General features: G+C 33.5%; 2 protein-coding genes and 1 pseudogene across 14 annotated transcripts; 1 reads left to right on the top strand and 2 right to left on the bottom strand.

The window, feature by feature from the left end:
• The window catches only part of LOC139858931 (uncharacterized), a 313,467-nt pseudogene that overhangs the window by 234,854 nt on the left and 61,394 nt on the right, over window positions 1-17,219 (bottom strand).
• Window positions 6,775-15,132, top strand: LOC139858767 (uncharacterized). 13 transcript variants are annotated; one of them, XR_011763067.1, is made up of 7 exons: window positions 6,775-7,106; window positions 10,985-11,077; window positions 11,804-11,888; window positions 12,466-12,552; window positions 13,139-13,216; window positions 13,822-14,188; window positions 14,602-15,132. XR_011763067.1 is itself a non-coding variant. In XM_071847602.1 (2 exons), exons 1-2 carry the CDS (start codon window positions 6,786-6,788, stop codon window positions 11,009-11,011), a joined length of 348 nt encoding a protein of 115 aa, XP_071703703.1. In that variant the 5' UTR covers window positions 6,775-6,785; the 3' UTR covers window positions 11,012-13,814. The 13 variants fall into 13 exon arrangements, 1 of the variants encoding a protein (XP_071703703.1); XR_011763066.1 differs by having other exon boundaries at window positions 11,243-11,888; XR_011763075.1 differs by lacking the exon at window positions 6,775-7,106 and adding an exon at window positions 9,668-10,073.
• Window positions 7,987-9,623, bottom strand: LOC139858766 (protein NDR1-like). Its single transcript, XM_071847601.1, has one exon. It carries the CDS (start codon window positions 9,492-9,494, stop codon window positions 8,847-8,849), a length of 648 nt encoding a protein of 215 aa, XP_071703702.1. The 5' UTR covers window positions 9,495-9,623; the 3' UTR covers window positions 7,987-8,846.

The raw sequence follows: 17,219 nt of genomic DNA, 5'->3' as shown, positions 1-17,219 counted from the left end.
GGTGAAGCTTCATTGTTCTTAAGGTAACACTTCAGTTTACGGTTTATAGTTATAATTATGCCATTTAATCGCCGAATTTCTCTTACGGCTCCATTTTTCCAATTTGTTTATTTCATTTAAAAATTACACACGCCTTTCATTATTTGCTCCGCCGTGTTGATTGAAGAGGAGGTCGACCCTCGACGACTGGAATCTATTGTTACTCTATGAATTATTTCTTCCTTTTCCTTTGATTAAAGTTTCTTTCTTTCTTTCTTTCTTTCTTTGAGATTCATTGTTTCATGATTTCATTTTTTTAACTACCAAATATGTGCTTCGTATTTACTGTTGTGGAAGATTAGGTCTCTAATTGAATTTCATAAAAATATGTATGTGCTATGTCTGCTTCGAATTTTAGACAAAAATTTGTTCTACATGTTTTTCAGTTTATGTTGATAATCTTTGAATGGTTACAGCTGTCATATGTTTTCCCTTGAATTTGATATAAAATGATGTTTGTGTTATGTTTATGTTTGATTATATGGCGGCGCTCTTTGATATTCGTAATCAAATAGGATGGACATTAGAAGTTTTCATTTGTATTTATCATTGGGTACGATGAATAGAATGTATAGATTAATTTGTTCCAAACCTTATTTGAGTTTGAATTGGTGTTTTTAGTTTATGTTGACTCTTTTATTATCGCTGGTGTTTTTGCAGAACGATATTAAATGCTGTGATATCAACCGCTTATAACTTGAGCCTCTCAATGGGAAGAAACTGATCATATCTTGGCAAGGCAACATTAGTTGCAGCCATGGTGATCCGTTTTCTCATATTTATTAATTAACTTTAATATCATTAGAACACGAGGCCAGTAGTTACTGCTCATCTCATTTGCGTAGCTTTGTCATTTTACATCAGGTCTCAGAGGTATTTATCTCTTTTTATTATCAGATGTTTATTACGGTTAAAATGATGGCTTGCGTTACGCAATACGTATGATGTTGTTCATTTATATGTTATCTTCAGTTTCAAAAAAAATAGGCTGTGATGGTAAACATATTACACATGGACTTAGCGACCCGAATAATTGTTTTCGTGTCTTGGCACGGCAATCTCCGGATTGCAGCCATGGCTATTCGTTTACTGTCGCTAGGCTTATGCATATGTCTGAGCCACGTATGGTACCACAATGATTCACATAAATATTGATTTTGAGTGGTATTTTTAAGTCACACCCTACATTCGTTTTCGCGTTTGTATCTACTGTTGCTCACAATTCCAGATTAAAATGAAAAAAAACTTCATACAAAGAAGTTTAACATAAAAGGCTATGATGATCAACTTCCAAGGGTTGTGTCGCGAGATGAGAAGAAAAGGTCTTGCGTCTTGGCGAGGCAACTTAAAGTTTGCAGCCATGGGCCTTCCTTCTCTCTTTCCTGATAGTACCCACTTGCCTGAGCCTATGTATTTCATATCAGATCCCAAATGTTCTACTGCTCAGCTTACAATACAAACAGGTCAGTTGACTATAATTGTAACTCAAAAGAAAAATATGTATGTATGTTTTCACGTAGTGCATTTTGTTCAAAGTCGAGCTTTTAGTTTTTAATTAGTTATTGTTTTCTTTTAACATTTATTCATTTATCATTTATGTTGTAGTTATTATACTGGTTATGTTTTTATTGGATCCACATTCTGTTGATTTGAATCTGTTTTTTTTTTTTTTTTTTTGGATCTCATGTACAGGGACTACCAGAGTGATCACGAGCTCACATTTACTATCTGTTCACCTACTGAAGTGGTGAGTTAATTTTTGTTTTCATGTTTTTTACTCATAGATAGACCGGTTTAATTAATCCATTTTACATTCTTGGATGAACTTTGCATATTTACTATATGTGATTGTGGTTGTTATTTATGAGTGTCTTATGAAGTTACATGATAAAATAGCAACTTCTCAAATAATGTCGTTAGTCTTGGATCTTCATGATAATGTATTATTGTAATCATCATATGAATATGAATATGAAAGTATAGATATCGAACATGCTTAGTTTAATATCTTACCGTTTTTATGTGTTGATTATTTAGGTATCATCTGAGTTTAATATCTTACTGTTTTTATGTGTTGATTATTCAGGTAGAACACCATTCAATCAACTGATTAAAAACTTTGTAGCTTCATCGAATCAATTTTTTTTGAATAGGAGAATTTGTGTGCTTCTGGTGCTACTCAAAAGGTTTCTCACAGCCCTCTATATGTAGGGCTGAGTAGAAATTTTACCTAAATGATTACCTCATGCCATATACCTATATTGTAAGGTGATAAACATGAATGAATGTTTAAGATCATCTTTTACTTTAAGTTCGTTGAATGTTTAAGATCATCTTTTAATTTAAGTTTGTTTGTAAATACAGGGGATGATGTAGCTCATGTCAGCCTACTCTTATTATGGTTTGTATGCCATTTTTCTAATTCTGTTTTATTTAGTGACAATTTTCATATCTAGCCAATTAAAGTATAGCTACAATTTCTTACCCATTGAATACACATTTATTATATGCAGTTCTAAATCCAAAAGAACGTCCGACCGTTAAGGGGTTGGTCAGAGTCGATACAAGAGCTGCAAAAGTAAACTGTTTCAACCATCAAGACATAATTTGGAATTTACAGCCTGAGATGCATGCTTTAGATGTTGATTAAGGTATCATTTAAATGTGAGATCTTGACTTGAATTGTTTTATTTGAATTTTTTTCTTCATTGGAAAATGGTTGATCTACTTTGATTAGTCACGTCGATTTTACTATGTACAACTACAGTTTCTTGGTTTCCCATGTTAATGATTGGCTTTGTGATTATGTAGGTACCCCGTTAGTAGTAACGAGCGAGACGGTCATTATGGTCTTTTAAAACCCGCAGAACGTCTGTGGTCACCATCACACTAATTTATGGTATGAAGAATGAGTATGTAACGAATACTAAATATGTACAACGAACTGTAATGTAAAGCTTAATATATAATTTTATTTCTATAATACCAGGTACAACATTTCATCATGTGTAATGTACACTATTTAATTACCGCAGCAACGCGCAGTTAACCAAACGCTTACCATCCAGATCCCCTGACCCGCTCCACCAACCCGACCCGAATACCCGCTACTGTAGCTACATTTTTTTTTTTTTTTTTGTTTTGTTTTCTTCCAAAACCAACCCGGGCCAAAAAACTAGTTTATATAATAAGTGGTGTCACGGTCAACCCGGATCCCAGTTGATCGATTTTGACTTCTAGTTTCATCCATCCGAAACTTACATGTTTTGATCTGAAATTCATTATGAACCATTACCCAACTCCCAACCCGCCCATTTGATGTAGTATATGGGCAACCTGAAAGTAGGTTGTCGCCTCGAGATGCAAAACAAGCAAGTCACACAAGTTGGGTAATGGACAAGGCATGCGACTTCATTAGTATTGGTCAACACCCATTGAGAAAGTCGTGTGTCTATTTATAGGGTATAATTAGTAGTTTTTCCAACAACAAAAAATCAAAAAAATATTAAACGGTAAGATAACAGATTAACTTGTGTTGTTACTTTTAAATAATTGTTAACTTTTTTTTAATATACAATGGCTATATTCAATAAAGCAACAACAAAAAAATCATTTGGGTTCGACACTTCCCACGCCAACCACCATCACCTTCCTTACTGGTGTTCTTGTTGGCGTGTTGCCTATCCACGTCATGGGCTGGCGCACACCAACACCCTTATTTGGTGGTGGATAGGGAAAGACCTAATAGATATTTTCGTTGAAATGGACTCTCGCTGTCTCATGTTATGATGTTAATAATTCACAGATAAAATAATACAGTTTAAGAATCTTATAATTACACGATGTATTTTTTCTTTACTTTACACTTTTACTCCTTACATTTTTCGTATCCTATTTTCTTATATGCAAAGTTACGGGTATAAACTTTACCTCATTATACTATTATTATTATCGATTTATGGAATTGAACTATTAAATAATACTTTGAAACAATGTTTCTTATTTTTTTGGCTAAAAACTTAATAACATTAACAGATCCAACGATCAACAAATACAATCGATAAAAATGTAATCCAAAAAACGTGTCCTGGTCAAACAAACAACAAAACATGCCTAAACATTATAACACATGGATACACTTAAAGCATGTTATACTAAACCGTTCCTACAAGAACGAGAGTCACAGACAAGAACACCAGGACTCCGAAATCGCGTAAATCAGTTAATAAAAAGGGGTAAAAGTAACCGACGTTACCATCGTTAGAATTCCGAAAAAATGGTCGGTCAAAAAGACCGGTGGAACAGTTTAAAATGAAAAAGGGACCATCATTATTATCAATGCGTGATAGATAAAATATTATGAATTTTCCGTACAAGTTTGTAGTGAACATGACGGACACTGGAATACCTTAGACCACTTCTTATCTTCGTTAGTGAAGGGAGCTTGTCGCAAGTCAAGCTTTAGCTAAGATAGGCAATGCCAAGTTAAAGGAAACTTCAATCAAACCCGTGACGGTAGTTGGCGTGAAAGAGAGATCATGCTTGCATTTTTATTTTGTAACCTGTGCTTGGTAACTCGTACTTTTATATTTTTGGGGTATTATTTAATAAAAGGTATAGAATGTTCAATGAAATAATTGTTAAAGTGATTGGTGTTAATGTGACACTAATATCTAAAAGAGAAGTTAAAAAAAGATGTTAGGATATGGAATTATACTATATACTAAATATGGACAAACCCCACCAATCATACCACGCCACCTAGCCTGAAATCACTGTAGCAACCACTGTAGCTACTGTAGCATTTTTTTTTTTTTTTTTTTTTTTAAATTTTCCCTTACCACAATGGAGTATAAAAATATAAATCCATAGATAAACAAAGTTGCTCTGAATTTTTTTTTCCTTACCACAATGGAGTATAAAATATAAATCCATAGATAAACACAGTTGCTCTGTATTTTGCAACTATAAATGAAGTCGTGTGGCTAAAAGGATTATATAACAGATCTAGAAACCTTCAATATTTCAAGTATTCATAACGAACTAATTTTAATTACCTAATTAGATATTAGATATTAGACATTTAGTAGATTAGTAGATGATAAGTAAAAGAATAACAAGAAAAGAATGAGAAGGAGAATATGGTATATGGGATGAAAGAAGGGGGAAAGAACACTGGAGAAATAAGTTAATTAATGGAAAAGTGATTTTGTTTGTATAATATATAGTTTAATTAGGGTTTTTAGTAGACGGGTCAGCCCAGAGGCCCATTGGTGGATTTTGGAGGTTAAAACGTTGGTTGAGTAATTGAACAAATGATTTCTTTGATTTTTCTTTAAAATATAAAATTTGGTGTACACAACAACACAACAACAAAACTCAATCCCACATGTATGGGTTATAGGAGAGGTGAGACGTTGATAATCCTTCATTTATCCTTCAATAAAGAAAAGTCGTTTCTCAACCCCAAGTGAAACACTCATAAAAGCAGAGAAAGTCATCTCTCTTTTTAACGGGTTGAGAGATTGCTTCCAAGGAGACCACCGGCCAATATGAAACCGAACATATACAAATATTACATACAAAATAGAAAAATTGTTTACTTTTTTAAGTATTATAAAATATTGTTATATGTTACTCCGTGGTCCAATATTAATAGTCTTTAGGTAAAAATACACAGTTTAAAACATTACATTCATTATATTATGCTTTTTAATTACTTTATCATTTAACCACTTACTTTTTACCTATATTTTTATCTTATATACAAAAGGTAATGATTATTTTTATCTATTTTTGAAAGTCGACTTATAATTTACCTTATTTTATAACCCGTTTATTTATTATTGATTAAGAAAAGTATTGAAATTATATGTGTACGTAGATTTGGTCTCCGTAGCGAAGCACGGACCTCCAAACTAGTTAATAACAAATCAAACATTATTGATGATAGACATCATTCACGTATAAGTTTATCCGTTTTTTGAAAAAAATAAATAAATATAAACATTCGCCTTTTCATTTTCCGCCCTTCAAAAATCACACCCTGCACTTCGATTCTCTGAATTTATTAACTACTATATATAAAAGCGGCATTTCACAATTCACACAATCGAAAATCAAATTTCAAATTGTATAATGAAAACTCTCAGTTCGCACACTCAAATCCACACACACTAAAAGCAAGTTCATCTTCAACAATTCATCAAAATCAACCATGGATCAAACGGAAGAAGATATGAAATTCGTCGGATTCTTCGGTATCTTCAAGCAATCATTCAAAATCCTTTTCAGTTGTAAAAAACTCTTCACACAAATCGCTCTAAACCTAAACCTTCCACTCGCAATCATCTTTTTAGTTTTTATAACTATCAGAAATTATTTGTACTTCAAAATCGAAGTTACCGACCGTCTCGATTGGCCGTACTACTCGCTACTCGAGATAACATACTTTACGATTCTAATGTTTTTCTACCTTCCCTACTCCGCCGCCGTGGTTGTCACCGTCGCTTCCGTTTACACCGGCCGCCACGTCACTATCCGTAACGTCATTCAATCTGATCGAAAAATACGTAACAAGTTATTGAGACAATTCTACTAATTGTGTACGCGTCAGGACTTGTATATCTGACAGTTATTGGACAGTTTCACAGTTAGCTAGTGTTGTTACAGTTTTGGAAAATGTGAACGGATTTAAAGCGATGGCAAAAGGTAGAACCCTAGCGTACGGAAAGATGAAAGTCGGAATGGGGATTGCGTTTGTGTTGTATGTGATTTTGTTAGGGTTAATGCTTGTGTATGAAGTGTTTGTGGAATTCGGTGATAATGTTGCTGAATTGAAGATGATTTGGAGAGTGATGATTGGAATGTTGTGTGCAGCTGTTGTTATGATTTTGTTATTGATGTTTGGTGTGACGCATGTGATGCTGTATTTCGTCTGTAAATCCTATCACGGTGAAGCGGTTGATAAGTTGAGTTTAGCGGCGTATTTAGGTGCGTATTGTGATGAGACGGTGGTGATTCTGATGCCGAAAGAGATCCAGCTTGGTAGCGCGCAGGTTGAGCAGGTTTGATGATCTGTTTTGAATTGTATGTTTTGCATAGGTTGCTGTACTGTGTGGGAATATGCCAATATGGTCATTAGGAATGAAGTCGTATAAAGTCTATGCCATATGAACTGTGTCGTTTAGAGTAAACTGTTGCATTGATACTTTACTAAGCTCTTGTTTTCGTGTTATAAATCCTAGTTAAAGCTGCCTAATAGTTGATGGTACATTGGTATACTTTACTAGTTAATGGTTGTTATCCTGGTTTATAAATGTTTGTTAGGATAAAATGGACCGATAACTTGTTTTCGTGTTATAAATCCTAGTTAAAGCTGCCTAATAGTTGATGGTACATTGATATACTTTACAAGTTAATGGTTGTTATCCTGGTTTATAAATGTTTGTTAGGATAAAATGGACCGATAACTTGTTTTCGTGTTATAAATCCTAGTTAAAGCTGCCTAATAGTTGATGGTACATTGATATACTTTACAAGTTAATGGTTGTTATCCTGGTTTATAAATGTTTGTTAGGATAAAATGGACCGATAACTTGTTTTCGTGTTATAAATCCTAGTTAAAGCTGCCTAATAGTTGATGGTACATTGATATACTTTACAAGTTAATGGTTGTTATCCTGGTTTATAAATGTTTGTTAGGATAAAATGGACTGATAACAAAAGGAACAGATAGGGCCATCTTTTATTGATCGACTGTGGTAAATTTTGATCAGGTTTACTAGACAGGATGTTGATTTAATAGTATTGAGGTGTTCTTTTCATTAAATGATTATAGGTTCAAGTTTATTTTTAACACTGGGATTAGATTAAAACAAAACTTTAGCAAGAGACTAGAAACAAATTACAATAATTTAATTAACATGAGTTTAAGCAATTGGCCTTTTGATCTCTATATCTATATCTAAATCAATGAAAAGAATAACTATGAATGGAATCAAAAACGATATTCTTCGTCATCGGAATAGATTTGAACGTAAAACTATTTCAAAATCGCCATAGAAACCATAAAGTGGTCATAAGAATAATATAAATGCAATTCTTGAATCTTCTTAAGCACACCAATTGTCAAACCACTGTATCAGATCTTCCCATGAAAGAAAATTTGCCATGTCCACATTCTGATTCTGCTCTAAAAACTACAAGCTGTTTTGCAATCAAAAAATGCATCGTCACGAAGCTCCATTCCTTTATTGCAAATCGAACACATAGACCAATAGGCAAACGATCTGACTATAGGCGCCGAACAAAAGTAGTAACCTATGTGGGGGTAATTTGTACCAACGCCTACATGAAGACAATGAAGGCAGAAGCTGATTATCAATATGTTGCCTCAAAAGCTCGTTTCAAGCCCTAGCCTATAGCGATTATGCCGATTGTCCCTTCTCCACCGTCTTCCACCATCTTCTACAGTCTGCTGTTAACCTTTGTGAGTGATCTGTCACACTTAATTGATAACCTATGATAATTTTAGAACTCTGTTGTCTTTTGATTCTTATCTTGTAGATCTTTTTTGATGAACTTTTTGATGGATTAAGTTTGACTGATGATGAAGTTTGTATTCATGATCTTGATGGTGCTGGTTCTAATGGTGGTATGGACTGCAACTTGTAAATCTTTAATCACAAAACTACATTAATCATTAATCATATCATTATAGCATTGTCAATTTGTCATGAACCTGATTCAGTAACATTTAAACTTAATAAATTGAAATTTGAAATACAACAAACACAGAAGAATGTCTAAACAAACACCAATGAGAAGCTACTAAAACTAACTAATAACGTACACAAATTAAACTTCCCGGAGAACAATTCCGGTGCACCGGACTTCAACCTGGTGCCCTTTTTTTGCACTTTCTGACCTAAATCATTAACTTCAAAATCAGCTCCAACAACCAACCTATGTCTCTTGGTTTTCCAAAACAATATCTTAAACCTAATCTTAGTCTCCAAATCGACCTTAAATACCACTCCACCATCCACCGGCAACCCATAAGTTTCCGTCCAGTTTTTCCGGCGAGTATTTTTCTTATGTCCTTGATAAAACCCCCGAAGCGTGTAGTTCGATATCGGACTCAAAGTCTTATCATTTTCATTTGAATCTGACTGGTTGTAGTAAAGCAAGGTGATGTTAAGTTGATCATAGTAAATACCTTTGAATTTATTGACGTTGTCGAGTTTAAGATCGATGTAGATTGATTGGTACGAGGTTGAGTTTAAGGTTTTGTTGAGTGCAGGAATGTAGATATCTTGGATAGATAGTATTGGGTTTGAATTTGTACGTAAGAGTAACCACATGAAGAATGATGTGAGACCTAAAGTTAGTATGAAACCGAAACAACGTTTTAAACATGATGGTCTGCTATTGGTGGTCGTGTGATCGGACATTGTTTCCGGCGAGATTTGTGGAGAAAATAAAGAATGAGGTTGTGAGCGTTGACTGTTGACTTATTTGGTAGTTGCTTTGACTCCTGTATATACCCAATAGGCCAATAATGGATAACATGTATGAAGAAAATATCTTAGAAATAGATGTGTATTTAAAAAAATTATAATCTAATATCTGTAAAATAGTGGTAAAGAGACATGTACACAATCTATCTATCTATCTACACCTATAAATCGTGAAAGTTAATCCAAGTTGTCAACCCCTAATGATCCCTTAAGCCATATTGCTGACGTGGCAGTCCCTAATTACTTTCTAATCACGCCTAATTAGCCCTTAATACATTTCACGCTGGCATTTGATACGGGCCTGAAGAAACCACAGGAAAAAAAAACCCCAAATTTCTTCAATCTGCATCAAACCCTAATACAGATATCGAATCAGTTATCAGCAGAATAACAGATGGTTATCGAGTAACTGCGATCATCTCCAACACATGCCGATTCAGCGCCATTAGAAGTTTTCTTCATGTCTCTGCAATCAGATTCTTCATTCATCGATTCTGTCAAAAGAAGTACTCTGTATGTAACTAACCATGCCTATTGATTGGGTTACTTTTTGGATTAATTTCTGAATTTTACATATTAGGGTTCAAATGTGTTTACTTAGATTTCTTATCTTGTGATATGATCTTTGAAATAAAAATGCTATACTATGAGATGTGATATGCATTTTTTTAATTGTGTCAATTCATTAACATTGAATTCATGTTGTGTGCTATTAGTTATAAAAAATACAATCATCGTCTGAATGAAAAATTGCCTCATTATTCTTGCAGATCATGATTTCATAAATTAGAGGTTATTGATGTATGTTTTAATCAAACTTATGCACTTAAAATTATAACAAAAAAGAAAATTGGTTTTCATAAACAGGTCCAACATCCAAGTTCGTTATCACATATTAGTCCTGTTGATGGTTTCAACATTTCGGGAAGCCTGTTGATGGTGAACGTGTTTCATTCTATAGTTATATTTCTTATTTTTTTATATGATATTTAACTACTAAATGCTATACTATTTGATGTGATATGTAGTTTTTGGATTATATCGATTCATTAACATTGAAGAAATGTTTTGCTATTAGTTAAAAACAATTCAACCATCTGAATGAAAAATTGGTTTCGTCATTCTTGCATATGCTGTTTTCATAGAAAATGGGTTGGTTGGGTAACGGGTAGAAATGGTTACCATCTCTTTAGTGGTAAAAATGGGGTGGGTTGACCCGTTATACTTTTGTTTCTCACCTTTAATAGAAACTATATACCAAAATAATACGAAATATTTTGATCCCCTATTTTGCAGTTTACATATATTTTTTTTTTTTTTTAAATTAGTAACTATATTTTCTTTAAGGAATTAAAGTTGACCATGCATATTACCAATTTATGAAATTTTGCATTTTTAGTGACAATGTTGACTGGTAATTGTAGATGGCAATGCAAAAGTTCACCACATAAATAGTCCAAATGATGAAGAATGAAAGGTTATTTGAGTCTCAAGGTGGCCCAATCAACTTCTCTCAGGTAACTTTCGTTTTCTTGCACAATTCTGATCGTTTATAGCATTAACTAGACATACTATGTGGGTGTTATTAAGAACCAAACATAACTATATAAATGAATGAAATAATGTTAAGATAAATAAATATGGGTATGCTTCTTATGTATATTGGTAAATGGGTCGGATAGAGAACGAATATGGGGCAGAAAGCCATGCATTTGGAGCAGCGGGCCACGCTTACTTGACTTGGATTGCTAAAATGGCTGTCGGGTTGAACACCGGTGTCCCGTGGGTTATGTGCAAGCAAGATGATGCTTCTGATCCTATTGTACTAAGATGTCGTTGTAGAAAGTACTAGAATCAGTATTTATCCTTATCAAATAAGGTTGTCAGGTACAATATAAATACATAGCAAACGATATATGAACACAACAAACAGGTGGAGAGTGATTGTATAACTATTTGTGTTAAAATTGACATTGTTGATCTGGCTGTATTTTATTTATTTAACCGACCCAAATAGGTGGTATTGTTAATAAATTTATATTCCTATCGGTAGCAATATGGGCGGGCTAACCGATGGGATGTTGAACACAACAGACATCATGCTTTTATTTGTGTCAACCTGAACACTGAAGGGAGTGTTCTCAAAGGGTTAGTGTTTTTATTTTTTTCTCTATTTTATAGAAGGAGAAAAAAAACAAACTCGATGAGATTGAGTAAAATAGTTTGGGTTTGGTTTGTGCCAGTGAGCCCATTTTGTCTACTGCTGCAAAGTTCAACAGTTGCAGACCCTAGAAAGTTTGTGTTCTCAAAGACTTACCTGAAGAGAAGGTTAGTCTTATTAATTTCAGTAACATTATTTTAGAAAACTATTTGTACGGGGTGCAGTAGACTATCCCTCCATGACTTAAAGTGGGTCTCAAGAAGAATCACAACATGTTTTGTTATTAATCGTAAAGGTTTAAAATTAAGACAAATCTTTGCATCGCTTTGCACATTTCTTAGCCTTTTGGTGACTGTAGATTTAAACGGTGAATCGTAAAGTGTCAATTTAAAAATTCGAGATATATATAAAGCTAATGTTGTACTGTGTGTGTTTAATGGTGATTGAAGTTATTTACTTCACAACGAATGTGACATTTACTATTGTCCAGTCATCTAACGAATAATTTTCTTCACTCAAAAAGTTTCTCTTCAGTTAGAGGTGTCAACTTGGGCGGGTTGGTTTGGGTAATTAGTAAATATATTCTGGGCCAAGTCTCATAAACATTAGTTCTGCTTTGTGAATATCCTAAGGTAATAATTGAGTTAGCGTGTAAATGATGTGTTTGTCATTATGTATTTCGACTGTAAATTGTTATTGTATGTGTCTGACTGCAACTCTAAAACAATGAATGAATATGTGAAGCCTTCTATCATTGGAAAAGTATGCAGACCTGTCCAGACAAAGTTCCAGCCTTTAACCACCAATAATTAGAGTCTATGTACTGATAAGGTATGCATACTTATTACCCAACATAATTTACACTTACGTAAAACTAATTGTTTGCTGTAGTATTTCTTGCTATAATGTATGAAGGATAAAAATTATTACACATATGTGTAATAATTGTCTGTGGACTGATAAGGTATGCAGACCTATTACTCACCAATACTAATAGTAACCTTTTCAATTAATTTAAGCAGTCAACTAAGAGGAGTTATATTTTTGAAGATAACTTATTTTTGACACATCTATTTATGGTATAAGAAATCAAATGATTATAAATTATAATGTAAAGATATATCATTAAAAGATATTTATTCAAATCCCCCTAAAATTTAAAAAGGGTTATACTTTAAGGATCAGTTGTTAATTATAATGATCAAAGGCTGTTTATTAAGTAGTATTTATCATCTCTACTATACCACTACGATTATAAATATAATTCCTTCATCACATTAGACTAGCATAATATAATCCTGACTATCACACCTCTAATCCACATTTAATTTGGTACAAAAAAATGACTGATAAACGAGTTTACTCATAATTTGTTGAACAACCAACGAAATGACTGGAGTACGTGTTAACTGTTAAGGTTCCTAAGACGTGGAAGAAGACTGCTTGGAGGAAGTTAAAACAATTCACTTCATACATGATTCTGGTTGATGCAAAGGTACGTACTTATTTATTTCATATGTTCTTATAATCTTATCATATTCATATTGTTTATTAAAAAACGAATTGTCATACCTATGATAACAGTTTTGGTTTGACATTACAAAGTCATAAACAGTTTGTGGGGGATTCGTTTTTACACATATATGATAAAGATATGTCACAATGTTCTTAAGTGTTTGCATTGACCAAACACTGAGATGCATTACATGAGCAATCCGAGAACATGAAGAGTTTCGGATGGTAATGTTGTTTACCAGCTTTCAATAAATATTTCAGCTTAATGATTGTCTAAGTCTCACCTCCCCCATACCCTACACATGTGGGATTGAGTTTTGTTGTTGTTGTTGTTGTTGTTGTTGTCGTCGTCTACAATAGGGTTACATCCTACTTTCATTTTGAAAAGTGAAAGTATTTATTTTGTCTGTAGTTTCATTCTATCATGATATCCATTTTGTTATTACAAAGCTTTTTACTCAATTCATTGAATAATACGTTTTCCCAATGAAACTCCATTTTTGTACTTTTTAGCTTTCAAGAATCTGATATTGAGTTGTATCATTTGAATATTGAGGTGTTATTTCATGTATTGTGTTCATGTAGTTAGTTTCTGGGATCTTCCAACAAGGTATTTGTATAACACCTTCTGAACAAATTGACAAGCGATGCTTACATGAACATGTATAGTGATTATTCTTGTGGAGTGTGGTTAGTGTTGTACATGTTGTAAAGTGTTATCAAGGGTGGATGATGAAAATGTTGATCCATGCCAAAGAAGGAAGAGCACTAGAGCTTGATCGGTGATACACGTAAACGTGTGGACTTGAAAATTTTCGATAACGAAATATGTGTTCTTTGATGGTTTAGTTGATATCATAAGTCAAGATTTGCCATAGATGGGAGATATTAATTGCTTTTGGTGCAACAATTTGTACATATGCAACTCAAGTTTCCGTCAAACATAAACGAAGTGAGTAACTAATCCTTCATTGATTCTATACTTTTTTTAACCCCTTTTAATTTTGTTATAATGTTGTTTGAAAAGCATTTCATAAAAAATGTAATACATTAATATTACAATTGTATGTTTATTTCATCCACAACAATACTTGTGATACTGTCTATATCATATATCTATTGATATAACATTTTACGATTCCAGTTTGTTTGATTAAGAGTACCCGTGCAACGCACGGGCTCTTGAATCTAGTATAAATATAAACCTCTAACATCTTATCGTTCCTTTAAATACAAAATACTCATTTCAATATCTATAACTTCCAAGATTAGTTGCTAAACTTAACCACCTTTTTTTCATCAATAGCAACAATGGCTACAACTTTCGAAAAGTAGTAATTAACAATTCGTTGTTGTTTTGTTAAGGTTGCGATTATTGAGCAATTTGTGAGCCCGGCAGGTGGTGCATTGCTTGGTGGACAACTCTTCTCGGCCATGATCGTCCAAAGCCAGCTCATGTTCTTCTCGACGAGCAAGACATGTATGTCGTGAACTCGTGATCAAGCACGCAGCACTATTTACATCAACCATTATGAGCAAGTTAATTAGCCCAAAACCAACCGAGTATGAAGAAGTTTGACGCCGTGGCTGCAGAGGATTTGATTAGGAAAGAAGGAAGAGTTGGTTTCCATGGATCACGAGAGACAATGTGTGTATGGACCCGAATGTAAGACCATGGATAATGGTGGCTGTGACGTGGAGTGGATGAGGTGCACTTTTTGGGGCAAGTCAGTGACTGGACCATGGCAGGGAAATGGGGGAGTTGTAATGTGTGGCTTTTGTCAAAGGATGACAGTGACGTGACATTTAATTTTGATTTTGTTTTGTTTTGTTATTTGTTTGTTATTTAGCGAAAATAATAAAATTGAATAGATAAAATATAGTTAATAATTAAAAATAAGAGTACATAAACTTAAAAATTAAACACACAAAAAAAAGTGCATAAACTTATAAAATGACATAAAATAAAATAAAACATAAGCTTAATCGTCATTGTTGTTGTCATTTTCATCTTCGTCTTCATTTTCGGACGACGAAGTTTGGATGATATCATTAAATTGCTTACGAACCCATTCTTGTAGCTTTTGAACCCTTTTTTTGTCTTTCCTTATTAACCCCTCGGTGCCCGTTTTAAGAATCTCGATCTCATGCGCAGCTTGTTGTAGGTAAGCTGCCTTTTTAAACGCCGCAAGAGAACTCTTTTTTCCTTCAATCATATGTTCCGAATATTTGAACGACTTTGAAGAGTTTGTTGAACGAGATTCCGTTCCCGCATCGGACGATATCGATCTTCTTGCTGCCTTTATCGCTTTGTCTCTACCTTTTGGTCTTTTCAAACGGTCAGGTCCAAATAACTCTTTTTCGATCTGACGTGCGTCGGAAGAAAGATCAACACCAAAACTATAATCAAAACCTTCATCGTCGTCATCATCATTATCATCGTCATCATTCTCATCAACATCTTCTCCCGCACCGGTGGTGGTGCATACCATTTTGGATGTTTTTTCAAAACATCTCAAGCTTCAACCATCTTAAAGTCTTTCAAAGTTTTTCTTTTATAATTAAGCAACGCACTTCTCGATCATTCTTCCCACTACCCCAATTGCGTTGTATTTCATCGAACACACCATTAAACTCCTTACAATTTTTACTTATATGACGCCATTTCGATTGTAATTGATCATCACCCCTAAACCACCCACGGTTATTGCTATTAAACTTTTCATGAATCGAATCCCACAAAATCGAAAGCTTTTGAGAGTTTCTTTTTCTCGAATCTTCGGACGCGTCTATCCAACATGTTGCTAGCCAAGCTTCCTCTTCGGGATCCCACATCTTTTTCTTGTATATTTCTTTTTTGATGGACCTACATAAATACATATACAAAAATAAATAAACAATACATATGTTCCGAATACATATACACAAAATATACATACTACATATAAAAATTAAATAAAATATATATACTACATATACATATACACGAAATACATATATAAAAATTAAATAAAATATATATGCTACATATACATATACACGAAATACATATATAACATTACATATATAAAAATTAAATATAGAGTATGCATACTACATATATACATATACACGAAATAAAATATATAACATAAATATTAAATAATAAAAATATCATACCACCGGTTTTTTTCCTATGGCTTCGGGTCTTTCGAGTAGGAGTGTTGGGTACTTGGGAAGTCGGTTGCGATTGTGATTGCGTTTGTTGTTGGGATTGCCTTTGCGGTTGGGATGTCGGTTGCGTTTCTTGGTGACCCGAAGTGAACATATTTGACCCGAAGTGAACATATTTGGTTGACGTGCTTGTTGATACAACATATGTTGTAAGTTAAATTGTTGAATTTGAAGTTGTTGTTGTTGCATCATTTGTTGTTGTCGTTCAAGAGTGAGACGTTGATTCGAAAAATAACTATGAAAGTTAGGATATGGTGTTGCGTTCGGGTTGGATGAAGAGGCACCAAAATTGTAAGGGTAAGATGAACCACCATATGTGTCCGCGATAGAAGAAGAGCCTTCGTAGAGTAAATTGGTAAACGAATTCGGTAAACCGGAGAGATCGCTTTCATTGTCGTTAAAATTTGAGTTTGAGTTATTGTTCGGGTTTGACATTTGATAGAAAAAAATTAAGATTGAATGGAGAAGATTTTGATATAGTTGAGTATGTTTTGTGTTGATGTATGTTAAATATGTGATATATATATATATATATATATATATATATATATATATATATATATATATATATATATATATATATATATATATATATATATATATATATATATATATATATATATATATATATATATATATATTATTAAATAAAATATTTTTTTTATTTCAATTTAACCCCCGCTCCCCCCCAAACGGATACCCCAACGTCTCAATTTTTCTGGTCCAATCGCAGCTCGTCACGTCGCCTTGCAGCCCTCTCTCCTCTGCGT

This window comes from Rutidosis leptorrhynchoides, chromosome 7 (genome assembly GCF_046630445.1).
Source record: "Rutidosis leptorrhynchoides isolate AG116_Rl617_1_P2 chromosome 7, CSIRO_AGI_Rlap_v1, whole genome shotgun sequence".
Lineage (NCBI taxonomy): Eukaryota > Viridiplantae > Streptophyta > Magnoliopsida > Asterales > Asteraceae > Rutidosis > Rutidosis leptorrhynchoides.
Note: the sequence above shows the minus strand (reverse complement) of the source record. Positions and strands in the feature narration are given on the sequence as shown.